The sequence below is a fragment of the Nicrophorus vespilloides genome, unplaced genomic scaffold, assembly GCF_001412225.1.
Source record: "Nicrophorus vespilloides isolate i.1.1-1 unplaced genomic scaffold, Nicve_v1.0, whole genome shotgun sequence".
NCBI lineage: Eukaryota > Metazoa > Arthropoda > Insecta > Coleoptera > Silphidae > Nicrophorus > Nicrophorus vespilloides.
The window spans coordinates 531,179-556,980 of NW_017100109.1; the positions used below are offsets into that span (position 1 = coordinate 531,179).

The 25,802-nt window shown below is 37.5% G+C and overlaps 1 protein-coding gene across 1 annotated transcript; it reads right to left on the reverse strand.

Annotated features, from left to right (window-relative positions):
* Positions 1-5,788: 5,788 nt before the first annotated feature.
* Positions 5,789-25,531, reverse strand: LOC108568386. The gene is made up of 5 exons (XM_017929451.1): positions 25,118-25,531; positions 15,476-15,535; positions 8,915-8,989; positions 6,974-7,934; positions 5,789-6,898 (listed from the first exon to the last, which is right to left on the reverse strand). Exons 1-5 carry the CDS (start codon positions 25,250-25,252, stop codon positions 6,744-6,746), a joined length of 1,386 nt encoding a protein of 461 aa, XP_017784940.1. The 5' UTR covers positions 25,253-25,531; the 3' UTR covers positions 5,789-6,743.
* Between the last annotated feature and the right edge of the window lie 271 nt (positions 25,532-25,802).

Below are 25,802 nucleotides of genomic sequence, written 5' to 3' on the forward strand. Positions count from 1 at the left end.
TTTCTTCGTCTCTCTTTATTTATTTTTTTTTTCCTCGACTCCATTCTTCCCCTTGCACCCTCTTCGCAGAGAATGGAAGACGCGCCTCGATAGATAGCCGTTTACGACTTACCAGGAAATCAACAGCAAAAAAGGGGTTGAAAATGCGTAATACCAAAAGAAGGGGAAACTCGCAATATCTCTCGACTTCTTCCCATCTATACAGAGAGGGGAGGGCCACAATTGTTATGGAAATAATTTCACGAAGAAGTCGATGGGATTTATTAACAAATTGCACACTTGTTCGGGCTGAGGACTGGGGGTGGCCGAAAACCCAAATTGCATTCTCATCGACGCCCCCTTAATGAGATGAAAAAAAACATAAAAGCAGCAGAAACAAATGCGGCGGAACAAACGAAAAATAATTAAATAAATAAAAAAAGAACAAGTCGCCATTGCATGGGATGTTGCCGCCATTAAAAAATCATTTCGCCGTAAACCAGAATTCGCAGCCGAAACGTTAATTAAGCGCGTTTCTCTTGCTGTTTATTGCATATTCAGGAGGTGGAGGGACGGACGGGGGTCTTTCACGAAACTTGCGGAAAAGTGTAGATATAAATAGTAATTAAGAGATTTACAACTTAATCGACCGTTCTTGGTTCATTCTCTACCTGAGCAAATTTCATCATTCATTCCAAAATTAATTTAAACCTAACATATTTACATTTTAAAACAATTTAAAAATTCAATATTTATCCCCATTATAAATAATAAACATATAAATATCGATGAAGATCAAAATGTATTTCAAGCAATCGGTTAATTGTTTTTAATACAATAAACTTGAAATAAATTCATAATAATAATTTAAAACATTTCAAGAATTTTTAATGAAAATCTTTAATTGTTATACCATGACAAAAGTTTTCTGTAAACAATTTTAAATGGATTTTGTTATTTATTTACAAATCTTTCTTGACTACACTTTTTCAAAAATATTTTTTTCTATGCTTATAATTTGAAGCTATTTACTTATGTAAACTTTATTTAAATTAATTATTTTATTAATTATGTGTTATGATCACAATTTTTCATGTTTAAAATTTACAATTTAACATTTTTATTTCAGTTTTTCTATAAATCTACTTTTTAAATTACTAAAACTGCTGTATTTTAGTTCTATTTGTGAAAAAATATTATAATTAAAGGCGGAAAACCATAAACAAATTTATTTTTAATTGGTAATTTGTTAATTTTTTATTAGATATGATGATTATCTTTATTTTTCTAGTGTCATGAATAATTTTTATTATTTACTTAAATATACGTTTAGGACTCCTAAAACTATTTGAACACAATAAGTAATAAAGATATTATAAGTAAGTAAAAAAAATGGAACGTTTATACAGTTTTTCAATACAAAATAAAACAAATCAATATTGAAGACGAAAACTGGACTTCTCACAAAAGAGGTCTGAAATGAGTGACGATGATAAATAATAAAAATGCAAGAAAAAAATGAAAATCGTTTTAAAATCGAGAGAGTGAATGCTAAATGCGTCGGTCAGTTCGATTTTTCTCGGAATGAAATTCTATCATTCCTCCTTTCCGTTCGTTTCAGAAAAACAAATCGCTTTCCTGGACGGAATCGGAAAAACCGGTTAACAATGGCATTTCTTGTAAAGCTATTTCATACCGAATGCTTTCGATCTAAAGTAAGAAGTATAAACACTCGAAACAAAAAATATATATAAAATAAACTACAAACCAAACTGAAAACGCGGCTACGATTCTCAGATAGATTACGATCTTCGGTGTTTTCTTCAAATCTACGAGAGATCCGCTTTGATGAACAAGATATTATAGGAAAGATAAGGACATAATTACCTTTAAATATTTTATAAATAATAACCATTAAATTAGATGCTTACAAGAAACTAATTTCTACTATTTTTTGTATCACAATAAATTATGGTCATAATTATAATTCTTAAGAGATTTCTTTCCCAAATTGACAACAATCACTAGAAATCATTAATGTTCTACTAAAATTCTTTTGTAAATATTTTGAATATGAACGAAATATCTAACAAAAGTTAACAACATTGTGAGTTTAAACAATGTTATTAGAATTTTAATAATTTCATGCTTTTAGAATTCATCAAAACTTTATTAAATTAACTAAATAATTGCATTTGCTAAATTAGTTTTAGCAAACTTAAAATCTGCGCACGATAAAGAGTTCAAAATTAATTACATTAAATAACGTAATGGTCGTCATTAAACGGAGCTTTCATATTTATTGTGCGAAAGCTTAATTGCGTTCATGCGCGCATTATACAGGATTATTCATTTTACGGGATTTTCATCGTAAACCTAGGGCGAATGAACATTTCACATGTGCATGTTCCTTTTATATCTTACACTTTCGACTTACATTTATATATATATCTATATACAAAAACATTTAAGCGTTTCAGAACTGAGATAATTACCGGTATAAATCTTCCATGTAGGATTCACGTAATTGACTCGTTCTAATTATCGAAGCATTAAATAAGAAGGATATGGAAACGTTTTTCCTACTACTATTTATCTAACCAGCAGCATCCGTTTCACTCATAACTCAAGCTCTTACGAAACTGGATTTATTAAAAGATACCTATTAGCGATATGCTATTCAATTCGACCGGGTATTTACATAATTCGGACGCTGAGCATGTGTCTCGTGAGTTGAAGGAAGGAAGGAGGACAAATGTGCTCGAATTACACGCGCCGCACGAATTGACATTGATTTTTAATCATAACATGACACGTTCCGTGATTAAAATTTCAATTTTAAATCCCCAGAGATCGAACGAAGGGAATTGAATATACATATAATAAAAAACGAGAGTACGCGCTTATATATATATACATTTACGTGCATTTTATATGAGGCGATTTGAATATTTATAAACGATTGTGTAATGTCGAAAAAATGTTAATTCACTAATCTGTCAAGGCAGTTTCTTTTTTTCATTTTTTCGCTCATAAATATTATAATAGTTATATTCGATGCAAAGTACATGACATTTTATTGAAAGCCTTTTTGATCTTTGAAATAAAAAAAATATCAATATTATTTGAACCAATTCGTTTCCAATAAAATTAGTTTCTTAGATGAACTTAATCTTCTTAAATTAGGAATAATTTATTATGATCAATTTATACTGATTAAAGCAAGTTATTTTCGTGTACACTTAGATGCAATCTGAAAGGATAGACAAAACAAAACAAGAAATAAATGTTACATTTGGATGAAGAACTAACAAACTTTCAGCTATAACAATGTTTTTCAACCATTTTGCAGCGCGACCAATCATATTTGACTCTAGTTGTCTCAATTGACGTATTTACAAGTTTCAATTTCGCAACCAATTAAAAATTTAACACGACCCATTAACCCAAATATTGAGAAATGCTGATTTATAACATACTGATAAATGTTAGTTTGCAACTTTTTACATTATTATATTTATGATTTCTCTTTAATGAAATATTAATTAATATAAAAGTGAACGACTTTATTAAATGTTTATATGCTATATAAAATGAAGCGATGCGTTACAATTATTTTTTTAATAATACCTCATTTTTGTAATTGTATATAGGAAATACATTAATTTCCTATTCCATTTAATTATTATTTATGATTAATTCTCATAATCGTCGAACCTCGACAAATTATATTAATATTATTTCCTGATTTAAACCGGTATTTGTCGATGTGTATATGTTTTTTTTTTTCTTTCTTTCCATAAATTGCAGTTTCTCTTGCTCGACCATAACTTGTTACAATTATATTTAAATATATACGACCTTTTTATAATTCCTGTTGTTGCGAATACAAAAGCATTGAGATTATTGTAATTAATAAGTAAACTTTAAGTGTAGTTAAGTATTACGACAATACGTGTGAAAGTGTTACCAGTTTTTTAATACTGTACTTTTTTTACAACACATTCATATGTCCCAAAAGTCCCAAATTCTGTTCACTGTTGACGAATTACTAAACACCGCAGTATATGTTCAAAGTCACAGTTTTATGTAAATATATAAAAAAAATATATTTTGTTTTAATTTCTCTCAAGTTATACTACTTTCATCGAATATGAAATTGACCAAATCTGCAATTTTTTTTGTGCTTTCTCAAAGAAAATAAGTTAAATGCAACAATCTTTATATACTATTTTTGGCTAGATTGATTCAGACTATGAGATCTTTTAGATACGTAACTATCTTGAGATATACTAAGGATACCTATATATTTAAAAAACGACGTAAAGCGAGACAATTTCAAGGTCATTGTTGCTTCTAGCTGGGTGTCGATCAATTTGGATCGAATTATTTGCTGTTAATTGGCGATTATCTCGGACGTAGTGTGCGTTATTTCGAAAGCGGTGACATTTTGTGAGAAAATGTGAAACGGGTGCAGTCGTACTTACTTACGTTAACTGCGCTGTGCGGAGAGAAAGAACAGAGAGGCTGAGCCCCCAAGATGGTTATCAAAGATCAAATGTGCATGTGTGTATGTGTGTGTCGATCTCCTCTGCAGTCCGTTCCTTTTCTCCTTGGGAATGGAAGGAAAAAGTGCATAATAGACACGAAGCGGCGAAAACAACATACATTCGACCCGAGTCACATGCAGTTAGTCTTGCACCTGACACACGGATACCACGGAGATAATTGTTCGATTAACGATAATGCGATTTAATGGCATTTGCGCGCTCGGCCTCGTCGATTAATCTCTCGTCTTCTTCTGCTTCGTTTTCCCATTTTTTTCTTTCTTTATTTCTTCGTGTTTGATGCTCTCACACTCTTTACTATCCTTTTTTTATTTCAATGAATATTATCACACATTTTCAACGACCGTCCGAAACAATCAGCTGTTGACTCTTCAGGTTGAACAAGAATTCTCGACCATTTCTCAAGAAATTTACTTTATTCTTCTTTAGTCGTCGCTACTTCATCGGGACGTTAAAAGTTGCTCATACTACCTGGATAAAAGACCGGTACCTTTTACTAACTCGGAACAAATAGAACGCAGACCTTTTATAAACAGTAACAGCTCTCATAAACACAATAAATAGTGCTAAAAAGACAACTCGCACAAGAAAAGTATTCTAAGAAATAAGTTACATATTTAGATTAAATAATTAAACTTCTTTAAAAGATAATTTTATAACTAATTATTAAAAAAAAAATATTACAGATATTTGCACCATTTTACTTTTTTTAACTAAAAATTGTCTGATACATTTTTTTTCTCAATTATTTACAATTGAAATGTATTCATAATAACATAAATAATTTAAATATCCTGTAAACACAAATTCAACTAATTGTCAGTGATATGTAATGTAAAGCGTATGCGCACGAACTCGTTTCGTATAAGAATATCACGTTTGCGCATAGATTTATAATGTCGATTAGTTTACTGTAAACACAGAAAAGAAATCACATATTTATTCCTAAAAAAAATGAGGGGATGTGAATGTGTGGGTTGTAAAATGAAACAACATAGACGACTTTGATTTTATCCACTGATGATAATAATTATTATTATTAATCAATATGTACACATCCGGACATGGAATCCTTGACTAAAAAGACCATGTTTCATAACTCCATCTTCGTTCATTTTGTTTTAATAGAAAAATAACTTATATATGATATATAATAGATAATTATAATACAATTAATAATTATATTTACAACAAAATTGATTTAATAAACAAACATCGAATGAAAATAAAACGAGTCAAAATAAACTAGTTGTAATAATAATTGAGGATTTGGAGGGGGGGTTTAAGTCTGTTTTGGGCGTCCGACGGCTTTTCACGTCACGTCTACTAGCGAGCAAAACAAAGACACTATTATACGAGAAATAATAATGAATCTTGAAAAGAAAAAAAAAATAAACATGATATCTTTTTTTCAAACAGCGAATTACATAAATCAATGATTATTACGTTTATTTTGGCCATTATTTCAAAAAGTGTGGGGGAGTAGTAGAGACGATGCGAAGAGCTTAAGTTTTTCTTATCATTTTTTTTGTCACATTTTCTTTTTCCGAAGCTAACTAATATATATATATATATAAACACGTAATCAGACTACTAGTTATTTTATATTATTTTTTTCTTTCGCTTCATCATCATTCCCGCTACTTGTCTGAAGATCAATTACCAATTAAAATTTACACAATGATTTCCATCTTCTTTTTTTTATACATCTATTATACACTATCATCTCGCACTTCACTTCAACTTCATTCCCATTCATTCTTCTGTACACACGCGCGGTAATCCCACTCGATCATAACTTGGCAGCAGTTCTTCCTTCCACCACAGTTCATCCTTCTTCGATTTAGTAATTAATAAAGTGATTAGACTAGTTTTTTACACATATACACAGACACTTCTTTCAGTTCTTCTCGATCTCTCTCGGTCGTCATCTTCGTTTTTTTTTTGTTGGAAATTTTTAATTTCGCATAAATATACTTTTTCTTTCTTTTTTTCCCTCGTATTGATGATTATTTTGTAAATAAATTAAAAACGAAAGGAAACTCCGCACTAAGGTAAGCGCCCGACGAAAAAAAAACACTGTTTTAGGAACTTAGAAACATTTTTGTTGTTGTTGTTGCACGATTTTTTCTTCTCTGATTAATAATCTTCGATCTCGTCGATGTTGGAGGACAGCTTGATGGTGTCGCTATGGCGTCACACCTGAACGTTCCACGTCTGTTTGGAGCAGAGCGTTGTGTTGGCCGCACCGCTGAAAGACACCTCCGGAGGCGTTCTGAGCTCTTCCTCGTTGCATCCGCAATCCGTCCGCTCGTTCACGGCTCCCACAACGGTCATAATCGGATGAAATCCTATAATTTGCAAGAGAAGAGAACAGCAGTTAGAAACACTTCTCATCGTTGGTTACGGATGGGATATTAAATTACCTGTATATTCTTCGACGAGTTTGTGACTGCGTATGGAAGAGGATCCGGTGATCATGTTGTCGATGGCTTGGCCGCTCCTCCTCCGGCACCTCCAGAAAAGCAAAGCAAGGACTACACAGAAGAGAATGACAGCCGCGCATGTTCCCATAACCAGCTCAACACTATTCCAGTTGCTAACGAGGATGGGCAGAAGATGTTGCGAATCGTAGGCGACGTCCTCGAGGTCATCAGGGATTATGTTGTTCAAATCCTCTTGGCTTTCTGTGGAGACCTTCAAGGCTCTTCCGGTATCAAGATCCATCATTTCCGATTTGAGATTTTCTACGCCCGGGGTGTGCGACACGAGTTCGACTTGGATGTGATAGATGGTATCGGGCCAAAGTGATAACGTAACGCAAGTGGAGTCGGTGAACAGGTTACCCTTCAAACCACCGCCATCGACTTCCCAGGTGACCAAGTAAACACCGCGGCTGGTTTTAGGTTCCCAGGCAATCTCACCAATAACCAAAACTTTCTGGTGGATCAGAGAAATCTCACGCAACACCCAACCTTCGTTCGAAATGCTCTTGCTTGTCGTAGCTTTGATTTCCGTGTTGATGGTCTTCTTTTTCTTCTTTCCATCGTTTACGTTAACATCGTCGGGGCTGTAGATGGTAACCAAGCCCTGAGGATCAACGACCAAAACCCTCAACATCGAACCACCTTGATCGGAGTTAAGAGGAACGCGCGTTGTAAGATCCAGAGTTTGGATGATCTGACGCCAAGGGCCCGAAACCGACTTCCTCATGACTACGTAAACCAGAGGCGTGGTAAGACTGACCGACGAGGGTCTCGGCCATCTAGCCAATGCCCCCATCACCCTGATGACACCTTCGCCCTTCGTGTGGATCACGGGCTGCGTCTGTTGAGCCCTAGTAGACGCCTCCGCATGGAAACGACAGGCTTCCTGACATCCAGGGAACTGCAACAATAAATCGATAATTAAATTTACGACTTAAAACGGGCTCGGAACCGGTATAATTACGGCCACACAACACCTGAACTCAATTAGAGTAAAACGGGTTGTAAACACATCACAGCGCATACAGATAGATGGTTACTCGCAGCAAAACCAAACAAAACCGTAAGATAAATAACAACGCAACTGATCACTTTCTAAACTGCATCTCCTTCATCGCATGTCTCAATCGCATTCATCAACTACACCCACTCTTATCATTTGCCTAAGGTAAATAATGGCCCCAAGTAGAAAAATATTGATTTTGAGTTTCATATATAAAAATAAAATAAATGCGAAGCGACCTTTATTACGAAGAATTCAAATACACCACCGTAAAAAAGACTTTTATTTACATTTTCTCCTTTCTTGCCTCTACACTTTATTTTTTGTTCGCCTCTTTCTCTCTAACTCACGTCGAGAGGGAACATAGGAGAACACGACAAACCTTTTAATGCCTCGGAATCGCGAGTCGCATTATACGCGTGCTTAATTAGAACTTGATTTAATAACGGCCATAAATTAGAATGAAACTTTAATTACGCGAAAGGAGAATGTGAGCAGACGGGGAGGGCGCAATACCGAAACAAACGAATACAAAAAAGAGAAAGAGCGAGAAAGAAAAATGAGAGAGAAACGCAGATGCTGAGGGGGTGAGTTATTTATACAATATTAAATTAAATCCATTAATCTTAGGGTCCGGAGGATCGCCTCCGTTTGAAAACGTTATGCAAAAGCGGCCGTAATCCGTTAATGTTTTCATAATACACAGGAATCCACGAGACATTTCTTCTTCATCCTTCGCGCGCAAAACACACAAGGCCTTTTATTGTTGCATACACACGCACACGCACAATGAGGCCATTATCGCGAAAGGAATTAAAGTAAAATACAACAAAAAGGCAACAGTCAAATTCCTCGTAATCTCATGTATATATACTTACACATATCTCTTTCTCCTCGCACATAGCGCCCCAGACTTGGAAGTTGGACTGAAGCAGCTCGCAATTCTCCCAGCACTGAAAACAAACAAAAAAAATCTTTTAGAAAAATCTGAAAAACAGCTATCCCTTCGAGTTATGGGTCACGCTTTGAACTAGTATCCGCAACGAGAATATAATTAGTGCGATCCAAAATTATAAACCTTCTATTCTTATCCGGGTTTTCATCTCGCATTCAATTTAAATTTGCATGCGCAATCCGCGCCGTAGAGTGCAGAGGCTTTACGCCGGTAGTACTACTCTATTTAATAAAGGTTTCGTTCGCTCAGAACTATAATTTAAAATCTGCATATATAAACCGTTTCCATTTCCCATTTGTATATTATGAGGCAAAGCTCAACAAAAATTACTTGAATCACATTTACTATTATTACATGATTAAAAGTAGTTGGGGAAAAACATATTTTTAACTATTCATTAAACTTTGGCCTTGTTTTAGATTGGAACCACGAGATTGCGTGCTTGAATTGTTGATGAATTCATTTCCGAAAACGGAATTACTGTCTGTGCATACATTTTTTAACAGAAGCTGCAGGAGAAAAGTAATTGGAGCTACGTCGTGAATTTTGGAAAGCTCAACATTAAAGTAGCAATCGATGAAGAAATAAATAACATAATTAATAAGCGAGCAGAAAAAAAGGCTTTTGTTTTTGTCGTGGATGGACTATAAATCGCGATCTCTCGGGGTGTATATTTTGGTGAATATTTTGTTGCGGTATTAAAAATGCATTTTTCAAGTTTTAATGTTGATATATGGCCCGCATACTGTCAGAGGCGAAATTACAGTAATTATATTTGGGGTCCGGCGTGATTTCCATTCGGCCCTTTTTTATCCTCTCTCCATCCCAGGAGAGGATGAGAGAATGTGAAAGAGATAGATAGGAGTTTTTGGTCAGCTCCAACTTTATCGGTGGATGTTTTATTACGATGATGGCTTTGCTGCTCTCATCAGCATCGTTATTATGATTTCATTTTATGTTGTTGCAACGCGGTTCTTCTCGTTGTTTTGTTTGTTTTTTTTTTCCTTCTCTTCGGCCTTCTGAGCCTTTCTTCCGTGGCCAAGCTGTTGCTTTAATAATATGGAATTGACATGTTATGTGGTGCGATTGGTGGGCATGATTGTGTAAATATTTCAGTTCATTAGAGTGTGTGGTTCTGGGGCTCAGTGTGTTGTGTATGAGAGTGCCGTTGTTGATATATCCCAGTTACAATCCCTACGGATATAAGAGCGAGAATATGAAGCTATAAGGATGTAAAGATACTCGTTTAGACGCATAAAGTATATTAAACCTCTCATTATTGTGTATCAAAGCCTGTATTTACCTAAACGTCTGCATTGAGAGAGGAGGCCAACAAAAACTGAAATGAACGGTTGGGAGGAGGAAGGTTGGTTGGTTGCTTGTGCTTGTTGTTGGATGAAGAGTTAAAGAAGAAGCAGACCATCATGAGCGAGAGAAAGAGAGATAGAGGGCTTTCCGCGCGCGGTTAACAGACTCATTGTTGTCCCGTCGCGGGGCTGTATTCCTCCTTTCATTATTTTCTTATTCTTTTCCTCGGGACTCGATTTCGCCGAGATTAAAACCCAGGGAACGAGAGAAAGAGAGGACATCGTTGTAATTGCGATTTAATATTTCCTCAACCCTTCGCGAACATCGCCAGATTCCTTTGTCCTTTCTCTCTCTTATTCTCTTCGCTCTTCTACTCCTCCAACATAATTCGAAGGAGAAGGAAGGCTCTCCGTGTCCTCTTCCTCTAGCGTATAGATGTAACATACACACAAGGCCTATCATTAGCTAGGTTATAAAATAACTAAACACTACCTGTCCATAATCATTCCGCGTACTATAATTTCACTTTTATTTAATTTACTGACTCAAGAGGTCGTTCCCCATCACGATCTAATATACAATCAGAATAATTGATTTCCCCCCTTTTCGACCTCGCCAACGAAATCGGCAGCTTTTAGCATACAATGGAAAAGGATCGTCCTGTCCCAACAATGTGCATATGCATGCATGCATATACCTGGAGCGAAAGCAGCAACAATCGTTTTATGAAATATGCTTTTTCACGTTAAAAGCTGACACCTGGACCGGACGGACCATTCTATTGAAAACACGCGTTCATCCAAGTGGAATCTCCGACCATGTGGGCCGGCCGTCCGTGTTTGTCAATTGAATTAGAAACAATAACAGTTTGGAATTAAGATTGATGACCCATCGGGATAAGAAACAATCCTTCTCTTTATTAAATTAAAACCCGGGTCCGTCGCAAAGATTTATGCGCTCGAGCGGAGAAGAATCTTTCCTAAATTAGTCGTGTAGTGTGTATATTTGTAATTATTTATGTATGCCTCATCTCCACATGCTGTTCTCCTCCGCGTTTCTAAATTCGTTAAGCAGAAGATGATGCACTATAAAAAAAAACGAACAACTCGCACACACAGACACGGCCCTCCTAATGTGTAGTTTGTGTTTCATTTATTTCTGTTCTCTTCTCCAGACTCCTCTTCTGTCCCTACATGCACGTAGGAAATAAATTGAAAACATCGGCCGTGTAATCGAATTTATTATATATTGCCAAGCACGAATCCTTCTTTCTTCCTTTCCTCTCACACACACTCACATAAGTTTCTTTTGCTTTTATTATTTCATTTTATTTATTTCTTCTTCTTCCTCTCCTCATTTCGTTCCATCAAAAAGACATTTCGCCATTCCGGATCGGAATCCAATTGGCGCTGCTCCTTTTGTTGTACATCATCGCCGATCCGTACGAAATAATTAATCACAAATCGCGTCACATAAATCTCCCCGGGGCAAATTCGATCCAGATGTTTAGACTCCGGCTTTTTACGATGTGTTCATTAAGCATCAACACTGCGCACTTTACGGCCGTTGCTGCTTCTTTTTAGACTTTTTCTTTTTTTAAAAACGATTCCCTATAACAGCGTGTGCAGCAGGCGCCAGGTTTATTGGACGTCTGTGTTTGTAAACTTTGCGACGCAAGTTCGAAAACAAAAATTGAAAAGAAAAAAAATAAATCGAAATTTTCACTAAATTTAACAAATATCCTTTATCTACGCTAATAACGGGTCACATACATTATTCACTTTGGGAAGATAAAAAAAAAGTCCCCCTCTTGGTGTAGTGTGTAGCATAACGGTCCGTCCGGTATCACGCGAGATCAACGTTGATCTATGGGTGAAAGACTGTGCGATTCGATTTCAAGGGATCGACACGCGAGGCCCTAAAGATACGCATAAAATATACGCACAGAAGGAGACACGAAACAAAGAGGAAAAAACGCACCCTCTTCCTCAACATTGGGTGATTCAATTTCGTGCGCTAAACGAATTCGATTAAAATATTCCCGTTACTAGTGAGTGACTCATTCTGCGATGTTACACTCCTTTTATTGATATAGCAGAATACAAGTAAATAACTAGTTTTTTTTTAAATCATTTACTTGCAAAGTTGATAACAGCAACGGTTATTTCTGTCGCTACTATCTGAACAAACCAGAACTTGAAGGACGTTGCTTGTAAATGTAAGCGTTGCGTTGTGTGTGTAGGATTTTCAGTGATTAAATTTCCTTATCGAGACTCCCTCTTTTTCCGGAGGCACTGAGTGCACTGCTGCGAAGGGGCGAGAAGGAAACGCTAGGAAAATGCGTTTATTTAATTACACGCAACGCTGCTCGCAATACTCTCCTCCGCCACTCGACGATGGGAAAATTCCATACTAACTCGCTCATCCATCGGGGCTGCAGAAACTTTCTCTCACTCCTTGTGAGATCCACTTTATCAGTTTCATTAGTGATAGGAAAAGGCGAAGAAAAGAAGAGTAAAGAGAGAAAGAGAACAGAAAAAGGGCTTAATTACGGAGGGGATCAAAAATTCAATATACCCTCCTCTCATCTAATTTATCTTCAGAGGCTTGATAAACAGAAAGTTGTTTGGTAGATGAAGGCGAGATAATAGTGGACGTAGATGAAAAAAAAAGTAAAGGCGAACTAAGGGGAGAAAGTTAATATAATTAGATTCACATTAAGAAGACAGGTAGCTAGTTTCATATCATTACGTATCTTACTGATAGCTCAAAAGTAAATTTAATCACCTCATTAAGGGGTGCAATCATTAGTATATTTGAACAATGTAATTTTATTGAGGATAACTTAGATATGTTTATAATGAAACGCATAAATATTAATCTGTAAAAGCAGACACAAAATCATTTGTTGATATGATTATTAAGGAATATGAAGTTAATTTAGATTGTTGAAATGGTAATTACTAGATACTCGTAAATCAAAAATTATTGTATTATGGATGTTCAGATTGTATCATTTAGTTGATGTAGGTTTATCTGATAAAAGATACATCTATTACAATCTATTTAAGTAGAAAATGTATTGTTTGGCTGTATTCAAAGAGAAGAGATCAAATGTATAGACATTCGGTATGGATGTTGGGTATCAGATTGAGAAGGGGTCGCAAATTCGCTGTACGTTAAACCCCTATTTGACAGTGATCAAAATTTAATGCGCAATTGATAGCGGGGATCTGGTACATTAAATATCGTGTTTCGGAATTAGCATCGGACGTCCAAAAATGCTCGCAATCGCAAATCGGCACCATTCGCACAATGCGTAATGCGATATATAGCTGATGATGATGAAGGAGGGTAGGAGAGAGAGTGAGGAGGCAAGAGAAGAGAGGGTTCGTTATCTGGTGGTCTTTCGATGTAACAATGCGTCTATTGTGTGTGCAGTGAAGTGGATGTGTTATCGTCGGGGTCATAGCCTCGCGATTCCCAGGGTTGTTGGAAGCGGAGGAAGATCAAGGCGAAGAGACAAACGTTTTCTGTACCGAAGGGAGAAGAAGTGAAGCAGTAGTACTGCCGGTATCTACGGGCCATGTGTACGGATTTATTGCATATAAATACTATATCTATCGTATCTAACCGAGGCTGAGGTGGGTGGTGAACCTCATGCCCCAAGAGAGGCGCGAGCCCTCACGGATGGAACGGCGCGCCGCGCCGATCGTGAGGTATTAGGTAATGACCCGCTCACGATCACGGTCACTGCAATTTGTTGAACCCACCAATAAATATATATACATATACATCAATACATAAAACACAGAAAGAGAACAGACGGACGGACACAAACCGATACTGCAATACTTTTTATACATAGATGACAATATTTTTTGTTTGCTTCCATCGAGATCAGAAGAACAGGGGCAGACAGCAACGTGCTGCTACTATTAAATCCTCCGACCAACGGCTCGTAATTAGTTGATTTATCGGGTCTTCGCATTTCGTGCATTGACAAATTGGTAGATTTTCCAGAAGGGAACCCAGAGGAGAGACAACATGGACGTCCCGTAGCGGGAGCAGCGACGCTGTCACCTTTAACCCCCGCAGCTCCCAAATTAATGGCGAACACCCCACCGACCCCCAATTCATAAAGATGTCCAAATGTCTCTTTTTCCCTTCAGACACAAGAATGTTTACCCCGTATAAAAATCGTGTCGTAAAATTTCGGTCGCATGATTTATGGGAACCATTCTTGTTGTTCTTTTCCCACCTGTTTTTTAGAGCCACTTTATTAAAATTTTGGAAACCCCAAGTCGCTAGAGTAATAACACTTCAATTTAGTCTCAAATATTAAATATATTTCATGTATGCTAAATAAAATAGAGTATAATGATGGAAGGTTAGTGTATAACGAATAAAAGTTTGAAAATGGGTGACTCCATTAAACGACATGAACAAGATTGATAGACTACCGGATCGGATCAAGACCCAATAACCTCATCGTATATATTTTTTTTCATCCCTGCTTTCAATCTTTGCCCGTGATGAAATCAAATAGCAAGGACATTGAAGGTTATTTTAATACAACTCCATTAAAAAACTTTTATAATGTAACTTTTATTGTCTTACAATATTTCGCAATTTTAACTATATTACATTTATAATATGATAGTGTATTAAAGAATGAAAACTTAAAGAAAAATAAATATTTTTTTTAATATGTTTGTATTATATATCTCTGTGATTTAATTTTAAGTGAAGTCTGAGACTTTATTGTAGTTTACTGAAAAAAAATCTTTGTGGAAAGATAGAACTGTTGTTATGAATTCGTGGTCGTATTGTCGTGAAGACCAAATATCTTTTTAATTGCAGTCTTTTCCCCCATAAAAAGAAGGTAAAAAGCTGAAATGACGAAGGGAACATTGTTACGGCAGCCAGCGGAGGTGAAAATTATAGCGGAGCACATGCATATACTGTATACAGCGTATACAAAATGGTGCCGCCTTGAGGTAATTCAAGTTTCCTTCCACGTAATGCGCATCGAATGAAAAGGAGAAGAGAGAGAAAGATAGAGTAAAGGAGGAAGAATAAAAGTGTAGAGAAAACGGTTAATAATAATATGTAGAAGGAATCCCGAGATTAGCTACTCGAATTAATAATCGTTTTTTGTTCGTCCTCTGCTTACCATAAAACAATCGGGTCCCTGGAGGCACATCGATTCACCGTTAGGTCCGTCGTTGGAAAACTGCAAAAAGAAGGAAAGAATACGTTATTAGTTATGAGGTTTTACGTGGGCGAAAGTTCATTAAAGTTTTAATAAGGCCGGGCGCGATGCCTGCCGCTGACAGTTCAACTCCAGTTTGCACATTGGAAGAAGAGAGGAGACCAGAGCAACATCCGCCACAGCATTAAACAACTACAACAACAGCAGCAGCAAAACAGTCCTTTCTCTCGCTTGGATGCGGAGAGAATAGCAGAAATCCTAGAGAGAAGCAATCCTAGGATGCTGTATTGCCGCTGCATTCGCGCCGCAAATATTATCATCATTTTGATCATCATCATGTTTATTATCCTTCGGCCGAGCAGAACGAAAATTACTTTTCATAATACACGCACGGTCGTCGAATCGACGAAATCATTAAAAATCCATTTGCTCTCCGAATGCGCCTCGTTCTCTTGAAATATGGCCTCTCCTTTCCTCTCTACTTCAGGAACAACAACAATAACCGAAGGAGAAGAAGAAATGAATGACCGAAGAGAAGAAAAGAGATTGCGCTCAATCCAAGTCGCATTAGTATTCATATTCCTCGATACATAATGTTCAAGATAGTTTGGGCGTGTAGAATGTCACCCTAATGAATTCCGCGACCAGCTGTGAAACATTTTTTTTTCTTCCCCATGCATATATTCCATACACTCTCACTTTGTCTGCAACAGCAGAATGAATACTCTCATCCCATTCCATCGCATCCCAACCCATCATCATCATCCATCCCATTTTGTTATTCGTGTGTGTGTAGATGTGTGCGAGGAGTGCGTGTGTTTCGCGACCCACACACAACTCCAAAACTCTCGCATCCTCATTGTTTAATATGAATGTCCTCATCAATTCAATTGGGCCTTTGTTACCGATTATAATCAATCAAAAATCACAATGCACTTGTTGCAGATCACTTGCCCGTGATCAACCCTCCTCTGTCCCGCTCTTCATTTTCCTGTTCGCTCTTCCACAAATTTAATTTTCAATACCAAAATTAAATCAAAAAGCCAAATGCGAATATAAAATTTACAATTCCATTTTAAGAATGAACTTCAATTTATTATCCAACAGTTCAATTAGATATTTTTTAAATGGATATATTATTTACTTAAACTATCAAAGAAGCATTAATAATATATAATTATTATTAAAAAAATATGACGGTATTAAAAAAAACCATCTGTAATCAAAAGGCGTTATTATATCTCAACAGTAAAAGGTAAAGTGAAACTTTTTGGGTAATTTGTAGCCAAGGAAAATGATTACTCGTATACATTTTTTCATCTTCATTTAAATGAAATGATACGCACGCCATTGATAAACTCGAATGTCTTCTCGGCAACGGAGATTTTCAATTAACATAATTCATTTTAAAGGATGAATTTTGGTAAACGCCGGCGGCTCCTTGGCTCCTTTTATTACACCACCTCGATCCGCTCTAATTGCCGAACGAAATTTGTAAGTGCACATCACGGATATATCCGCTTCCCGCCGCGCGATGTTAATATTCAAGTAAACTCGTTTTCTAGACATCAAACACTCGTTAAGAGATTTCACGATGTGAATCTTCCACCATATCATAAACTTCTTCATACTTTTTTTTTCCACGTGAAGCCACATTCAAGTATTTTTATTTTTGTATTCATTTTCCTGTTTTAATTTTAAATCGTCCATCAAGAAGAAGCGCATCCCACATTTCAAATGGAATTCATAATGAATTTGAAAGTCTCTTCGTAAATTATAATAAATTGTAATGGATAATCGATAAACGAGTTAATGGCGCTTCCGAGTTTAGCATATTTCAGAATGTTAATGCGTTTCAATTGAGTTATGTAAATGTTGTTTGTTTATAGAATATAATTAATAAATAAAACATTTGTTTTGGGATTAACGTTAGATGTTGCATATTTATAACAATATTTAGATTCGGTTTAATAGGACAATAAAAGTGGTGTAAATGGGGCTTCATTATGACTCTATTCATTATTCATCGTGAATAAATTTCAATCGTGTATTGGAAACAGATCCATAAAATATGAATTTAATTATTTATGGATGCGTATGGATGCTAAGTGAGCGCATTAGGAGGGTTGTTTTTTTTTTATTGTAGAGACTATAAGATAGGATCGCATATGGGAATTGTTCTTCAAGCCTGTCGCTCTTCCTCCAGCCATCCGCAAAATCGTGGGTATGCGTTGAAGGAGGATGGAAGGACGTTAAGCTCTAGAGACAGGACGACATTGAAGTTCAACGGGTAAGCACTAATGAAATTTATTTACTTTGATTATCTGCCGTTCGGTGCGGAGCTATGCAAAAACCGTGTAATCCGCTTACGTCGACGTGCGCTGCTTCGACTTTCCTCGGGAAAATATTGGTTAATTGTGAATGCGCCTCTTGATTAGACGATGATGGAATCTGCATTCTCTCGAAGTTGGCGAATGGAAGGAAAAAAAAATTAAAAAAAAAGCGAAAGAAGTCGAAGACGACGACGACGTGTGCATACACATACACACACTCTTCGAAGCCAGAGGATCGAGAAGAGAGAAAGGGGAGAGAGGCCTGGACCGTTACGGCGTTTTGCTTTTTGCTCGTCTGCACGACTCGACGATATTATATTCCGCAGGAGTACGCCATAAATTGTTGCGGTTTCGCTTTGCGTCAAGCGTGCACCTCAATCAGAAGGAAAAGATAAAGAGAGAAGGGAAGAACGCACTGGAAGCTCCTTCGACGTGGAAATCCGGAGGTGGCGGTGGACATTTTTTTTGTGAGTATATGCGAGCACTTTGGATATACCGTTCCAATTAGCAATTGGGACCGAGAAACGGAAACCAAATGTTAGGATTTAATGTGATGTTTCAATTACAGTCATTAAATAGAAAGGTGGAACCTTCTAACAAGCGAAACTCAGGTGTCCATTCCAATTAGAATTTAAGATATTAATTATCTTCTTTGAACTATAATAAGTAGTCTGCTTACTTAAGATAATATGGAGAATTATAATTAATCAAGACCTTAGCAATTAATATTGATTTCTAAAACTGTATTTATGAATCTGCAGTATATTTATTTATCAATGTCAAAGTTTATTTTACTCTTGAATACTTAAACTTGATAATATATGCTTGAAACCAGTTGAATATATGATCATAGTTCGAAAGAGAAAAAAGGTATGTAAATAATAAATTTAAAAAAAAATGTTTATGAATTCACGCTGGGAGTGGTGGGAGATCCATTAAACAATGTTTAATGAAGCATATCGGAAATTTGCGTGCGTTTCGGAAGAGGGGATTTGCAGCGAGATGGGGATGTTTTGGCCGAAAATCCATTATCCCTCCTGGTGCAGTTTGAAATTAATTCAACCAAAAATAAAAACAGCGAAAATGTATCCGCGTTTCGAAGGGGTGGAGGTGAGGAAGGGATCAAAGGGAAAACGGGGCAAATGATTTAACGAGTTTAGCGCTTGTATATGCATATTCGCACGTCCTCTTCTGTGCGTGTCCGATGCGGGTGTGTATAAGAAATCATCATCAAAGGGACGAACGACAGATGCGAATTATCCTTTGTGTGTCTGTCTCTGAATGTTTATGTGCGTGTGCATTTTGGGGAGACCCAAAGCAGCAGCAGAAGGAAGGAGGAACGTTTTCGAAGTCGGAGAGGATGGAGGTTCATATCACAACCGCGAAACGAGCTGTAAGCAAAACAAAGCCTCCTTGTGGCCATTCGGAGGGATGGAGAAGAGCGGAGGCAAGAACAAAGGTAGTTAAAAGACGTATAAAGCGGCTGACTGCGTTTATTTAACAAATTGTCGTCCTGTTCTTCAACTCTCTCCCTTTTTATGTATGTATATATAAATTGTTCTCTTTCTATGCGCTGGTCTTTTGGTCCGGCGGATGAAATTGGAAAATTTTCGGATCACATAAAGTCGCGCGCGGCGGTCGCTTTGCCGTCGAATTTGCGCAAAACTTGAAATGGGGACCGCATGTTTACATTAAATTGTGTGACATTCCGTTGTATCATTAACATTTAATGGGAATTATACGGACGCGGCGGCCATATTTCAGCCGCTCACAAAAGGAACACATGTTAGGCCTTGTTTTGTTCGTGTTTTCAATGGGCGCCCCATTCTTCGCATTCAAATTTATCCCGACGATAACGCGCGTTCTCTCCTCCACCTCCTCATCCTTCTCTGCGATGCCAAAAGAGAGAAAGAAAGAACGTGCGCTGCCTGCTTGCCTCCTCCTTCTTCTTTCCATCCAGGGGACTTCCATTCCGAATCGTCCATCCATTAAGATTCTAATTGGATTGGCGTCTCAGATCATCCTCGGATCAAACATACCCCTTAACCTTTCAATCATAACTATCATCATCTTATTATAAAATGTATACTTTTATAATAATTACTTTCAAGTATTTTGAATAATCTTTAGATTTGAATCTTTTGACGTCTCAAAAAAGTAATATTCGCAAGAAATTAAAGTCAATACGTCTACAACTCAATTTTATTTAATAAACTGTTTGAAGAAGTATTTTGAACCTAATATGGTAATATTCCTTGGGAATGATGGACTGTGGACTAATTGAAATTGATAGTAAAAAAAATAAAACGCATTGGTATGTATAATTCCGAAATGTACGGTAATATTATTCGTGATAACAATAAACGGCGGCAACGACGACCGCATAATATTCAAATTACATTTGTCGTCCATAAATCGGAGATTGGATTATTGTGTGTGTATGTACATACTGGTGGATGGAGGAGGAAGGAGAAGGACGACAATTTGCTGCTTGCTGCTGCTGCTTCTGTTGGTGGCGACGCCGATCCGACGATATACGACACCGCATAAACTTGCTGCAAACGGGGCGGATTAAACAAGGGGAAGGGCTCTGCCCATTTTAATTAAGGAAAGCGGAATTTATTCGATTTTCGAGCGGAATCGGTGGTAGAATGAAGAAAAAAGAGAGGGATAGGATTGTGGTATTCTAGTAGGGTTGGAAGAGATAGAGAGAAAGAGGAGGAAGGAAGATGAAACCGGCAGCCTAAGTGGTTTATGTGGGCCGATATATGGAGAGAGATACGGCAGGATAACTGAATGCTATACGGCACCACCGGTTGATCGACGATACGTACAGGTAATGACAGATCTGGTCTCAATAGCCATAAATTACTGGTCGCAACTGGACAGGTAGCTACTATTATATGTATGTGCCGGCCACGCCGCGATCCGAATCGACTCTCGCGCGAAACACGCACATACACACACACGACGATCCCTTTTCTCTTCCTCCTCGACACACGAAGCCAAAGACCAAGAGAATTAACTACAAGATGATGAAAAGTAGCGAAATGAGAAGAAGGAGGTGAGGGAAGAGGCAAAAAGGTTCCTCCCGAGAAACGCACTCTCGTGACCGCCGTCCATAAACGCGCAAATAAACCAATCGGAACGTAATTATGGATGGCAGCCACGAAATGTGAAAGCGGACGGTAATTAGTTTACAATGTTCAAAAGGGAAAAAGATTTGACCACAGACCACCTCTCCGTTTTCCTCGTACTCTCCTGCTGCATGTCATCCAGAAATATACCATCTTTTTTCCAAAGATACTGCAACAAACTGCTTCCTGCATTCTTTGCATTCACCGCACCACAAACAAACCAATCAGGACGTAATTACAGATTACATACATGATACTATATACCTGTAATTATATTGCTATTTAAAACTACTTGATAAATAGAAGATTTTATCTCTCTTAGTGCTCAGATCATATTTACTTCGGTTATTGAAGTTCATCCCGAAGCAAATTGTAAATGAAAAATCGCATATTGAATTTTATCGAAATTTACAAGTCAAGAGAAAAAAGATTACATTTTAAATGGTTTTTTTTCTGTATTTCTAAATGCACTTGGAATTACATGATTTGATTTCATGTTTGATTTTAAATCAAATTTGAAAATAATGAATTAGAAAAATGATGTTTTAATTAAAACTGAATCATTATTTCTGTTGTTGCGAAGCATCGAACAGTTGGTCAACGCATTCCGCGAAAGATTGTACAGCCGATTTTCTCCGGATAATTATAATTGATGATGATGATGATTTCGGAACTTTGTAGGAAAAATTTAATTAATTTTTGTCCAAAAACCTCCGGTTCTGCCATCATCAATCCTCCAATGAAAAAACCGCATTCGCTTTGACCGGACGAAAAGCGTGGATAATTATAGAACTTGGGGAAAACGCAATCAAGAAAATTTAGTGAAAGTGTGTCAAATTAATTTTAATTGAAAATGCGTATTCTATGAAGATAGAATGAAAGTAAAGAAGGAAGAGGTTCGAAAACAAAGCCCACTATGTTTACTTAGCATATATCTAAGAAGGAACACCCTTGGGGTCATTTATTATCCGCGACGATGATGATTAATGATTGTACCTGATCGATGACTCTCGTTCTCTCCACTTAATTCCTGTTCCCTTCGACTCGCCTTTCTTTCCTTAATCAAACGTCACTTATTGTGAATCAATTACCTTTTGGATACCAATTACCTACAATTAATATATTCCACGGTCGACCTTTTTTTAAATTTATTTTCTCTATACGTGCGTTCATGAAAAATACGTCAAACCCAAATATGGGAAAGGTAAAACTGATGCAGACAATTAAATCATTATAAATCTGTAATAGCATTTCAAGGTTTTCAAGTAACTCTCGCGATCCAAATTTGATAACAGAAAAGACTGGTTTGTGCACACAGGTGAAATGTAAAGATTGCGAAATTTGCGATTTATACCTGTTCACAGAGTTACGCAACGATGCACTTGATCTGGATTTGCGTGTGCCCCAAATTTGGATAGTGTTTAGTGAGTAAAAGAAATCGATTTATACTTAGAATTGGGATTACGCAATAATGCACTTGCAGCTTGATCTCGTTCGGTTTTCGATCTGAATTGAATGTTTTTAAGTGCGGAAACTATTTTCGGATATTAATGGGATAGGATTTGGGCTGCGGGTGAAGGATGAAGAAACACAAAATGGATTTTTCTTTGTGAGGTTTTCGCGTTGTGTTCTGGTAAGGGTAAGGATTACGGAGGCAGGTGGATTTCGGATCCGTCGGATTTGCGAGAGACGCAAATGGGTCGGAAAAAGGAGATCGTTATAGTTAACGATACATATAGACGACGACACATAGAAAACAGAGAGGAGAAAGATCCGGAATGGAGAATGGAATGGAGAGTGCGTCGCACCGTTGGAGAGGATCAGATAAGGCGAAACAGAAATAGGCGGAAAGCGATCGGCGACGATTACGTATGTGGCAACAACATTTAAAATGCTTTCGCGAATGGGAAAATGCAGTCCGGCGGCTCCTCTTTTTTTTCCGTCATGTGAGGAGATGCTGCTGCTTCGTTCTCGGAAAGCGAATGCGAAGTTTCGGGATGAATTCATTAGGAGAAACGAGATGAGAGGCATTTTCGCCTTGTAATTAGCGCCGCGGACCACACATGGACCGCTCAATTTCTCAGTTGTTGCTAAGAAGCATATTTTTGGGTGGTCCTAAGGAGAGAAAACAATGATATTTCTGTCTCTGCGATGTTTGGAGTGAGGTCTGTGTTTGCGTGGGTTGACGCAAAGTGTTGCGGTATAATTGCGTAAAGAAAATAAGGAAATTACCGGTTTCAAAGTGTGTGCGTGCGAAATGTCGAGGACTCTTCTAATAACCCATGCAAATTTCTCCGGAGCATCCAAGATACGCGTTTCATGCCTATTAAAATCTACAGATACTGCTCTATCATTACCATTTCTAGCAGGGGTATATATGTATGTAAGCGAGCGCACCTCTAGAACGCGCGCGACCGTCTTTTATTATCATCATCATCATAATCATCGCAGCAACAAAAGCCTACCCGATCCTCCACTCTGACAAGAAGACCACTCGATGTAAATCATCGGAAATTGCGCGATTTTAAGAGCGTGCACGCAGCGCTCTCAAGATGATATTGCATTATGCAAGAGAGTAGCAAAAAGGTGCCTATGTTTATGCGCCTCGTGATAGTTTTACGATCGGTTTCGGTGCATCTCTCAAAAGCCTCCCCGAAATCCGCAAGCCGGACAATAAATATCGCATCCAAATTGAAACGTTAATTGAGCAATAATCCTTCGAGCAAATGAAGTAAAACGAAACGAAGATAATCTAATCCGATTTGATTTACGACCTGCACCTCAAGAAGAACAGGAATCCTTCCGAAACAGTAAATTATTCCCAACCGCTAATTTCCATTTATTTCAATTAAGACCAGAGAGCGCGATTTGCATACGGTGGGATTGATCGGCCAAAACAATTACGACTAACTGTACTACTCCTCTTCATCTCTTTCTCCATTCCTTTCGCAGCGACATTTCGTAAATAAAACCGGAAAAAAAATCAACCTGCATCCCAGCCTCCATCATTAGCAGATGGCAGCACATGCCTGGCAACTTTACTCTGGCCAGAATACACAGACACAACAGTGAAACAGGGAAAGAGATATTTCGTGTCTGGTAAACAAAGGCCCTTCTGGGCCAAAGCGCGCGATGTTAATTTAATTACAACGAAATTAATTAACTTTAAGCGCAGAATGTAACCAACAGCTCTCCAGATGCAATATCATAGAATATATACTCTAATTTTTTTTATATTATTTTTCATCTCTTGCATGTTTTCCCATAGCGTTATTTATCCGTCCCGCAGATGCGGCACATGTTCTCGTCTCCATCCCCTCGACTCACCAGACTTCTGCTAAATTAATTCCAAATTCCGCCTCATCCCTCCGTAAAAGGTTTTATATTAAAACTACTCCGAAAATGTTTGTGCGCGCATCTCGCATTCCCCGAAACAATTAATTCTTTCGGGATTAGGCCATTTGATCTCGTCGCTCACTCCCCTTCTTCACGAGCCGCGTGACTCAGGAAATTTACAAACGAAAACCCTACTACCAAATGGTTTTAATTGCGAGCAAATTGAATTCACTACGAATAGTCCCAACTTTAAACCCGCCTTGCGGTGACAGCTATTTTAATTGGTTTTCCTAACTAAACCAACACAAATTTTAAATAAAACAATAATATTTCAAATAAATCTCTATTATAAAGAGATTTTACTAAAAAATACTAACTAAACATGTTTGTATGAGTAGATTTTGATAGCAATTCTATATAAGTATGTTCTGTTTTATAAAAAAAAGATTTACTATTTCTTTAAAAATGTGTTAAGTAAAACTAAATTTTGAAAAATAAAGTAAACTACTTGTTATTTTTTTTTTAATTTAGTGAGAATGAAATAAATGTGTGCAGTTTCGCAGATCTAGTTTGTAGCCTAAGAGGTCGAGGTCTACATCTGAGGTTCTCTACCTGCGCTCCAACTATTTATATCTTTTTCTCCGTAAGATAAACGCAGCGCAATTAACCGTCGAGAGGTATCAATTAAATTTGCATTTCATTAGAGCATTGAAATTCTTCGCAACTTAGGTGTTGTAGTTGCTGTTGCTGTCGAAGTTCTTATTTTATTTGCAAAAAGTTTTATTTTGAAGACTTACCCTTTCGAGGCAGGTGGCTCTGCACTGGGCCACTCTCAAGGGACTGCCGACGTCCTGCTCGTGACCGAGGAACATAGCAGTCGTGGATGAAAATATAGCCAGGAAGGCGAACACCAACTCAAACAACTTGGCCATCGCGGAACAAATACGTGATTTCAACAGAAAGTGACTACTAGTATTAAAAAAAATAAAGGGTGTTGAAGATCTGGATGGTTAGAGCACTGGTACGAAGCACATAACACAAGCTTCGGATGTAAGGAGTAAGCACAGAACTTTGTTATCCAAAAAGAAAAGGAAACTTTAATAGACGAACGTTGGTAAATCCTTTGACGCGTGTAGCGGATCGCTCGGTGTTCGTTATGTAAGCACGTCCTAACGACTGAACGCTTCGGACTGAACTGAACTCGATCCGGATCCGTGTGATGGCCTATGGTACCGTCGGGGAGTTCGGGTCTTTGCTTCGGATACTTTCGTCGTGGCCCTTCGGAGGGTTGCAAGGGGTTACACACTCCGGTTACACGTTACAATGCCTCCCCTACCTCGCGCTCCATCGCTGTACATCTTTGCGGGCCTTCGTGGGACAAACGGGGTGTGTGGGGGGTCTTTGGGGGGACCCCCGACACCAGCCACCAGTAGCCATCATGACATTGTATATGTGGAAACGGACGGATTGTCCTCGACGGCA

What these genes read in the sequence shown, in the direction of transcription:
- LOC108568386 (XM_017929451.1), bottom strand. Translation starts at nt 25,252, where the DNA reads ATGGCCAAGTTGTTTGAGTTGGTGTTCGCCTTCCTGGCTATATTTTCA. An exon ending in AGGGACCCGATTGTTTTATG is followed by an intron (nt 8,990 to 15,475) that starts GTAAGCAGAGGA and finishes GTTTGTTTTCAG; the next exon opens with TGCTGGGAGAATTGCGAGCT. An exon ending in GCGAGGAGAAAGAGATATGT is followed by an intron (nt 7,935 to 8,914) that starts GTAAGTATATAT and finishes TTATTGTTGCAG; the next exon opens with TTCCCTGGATGTCAGGAAGC.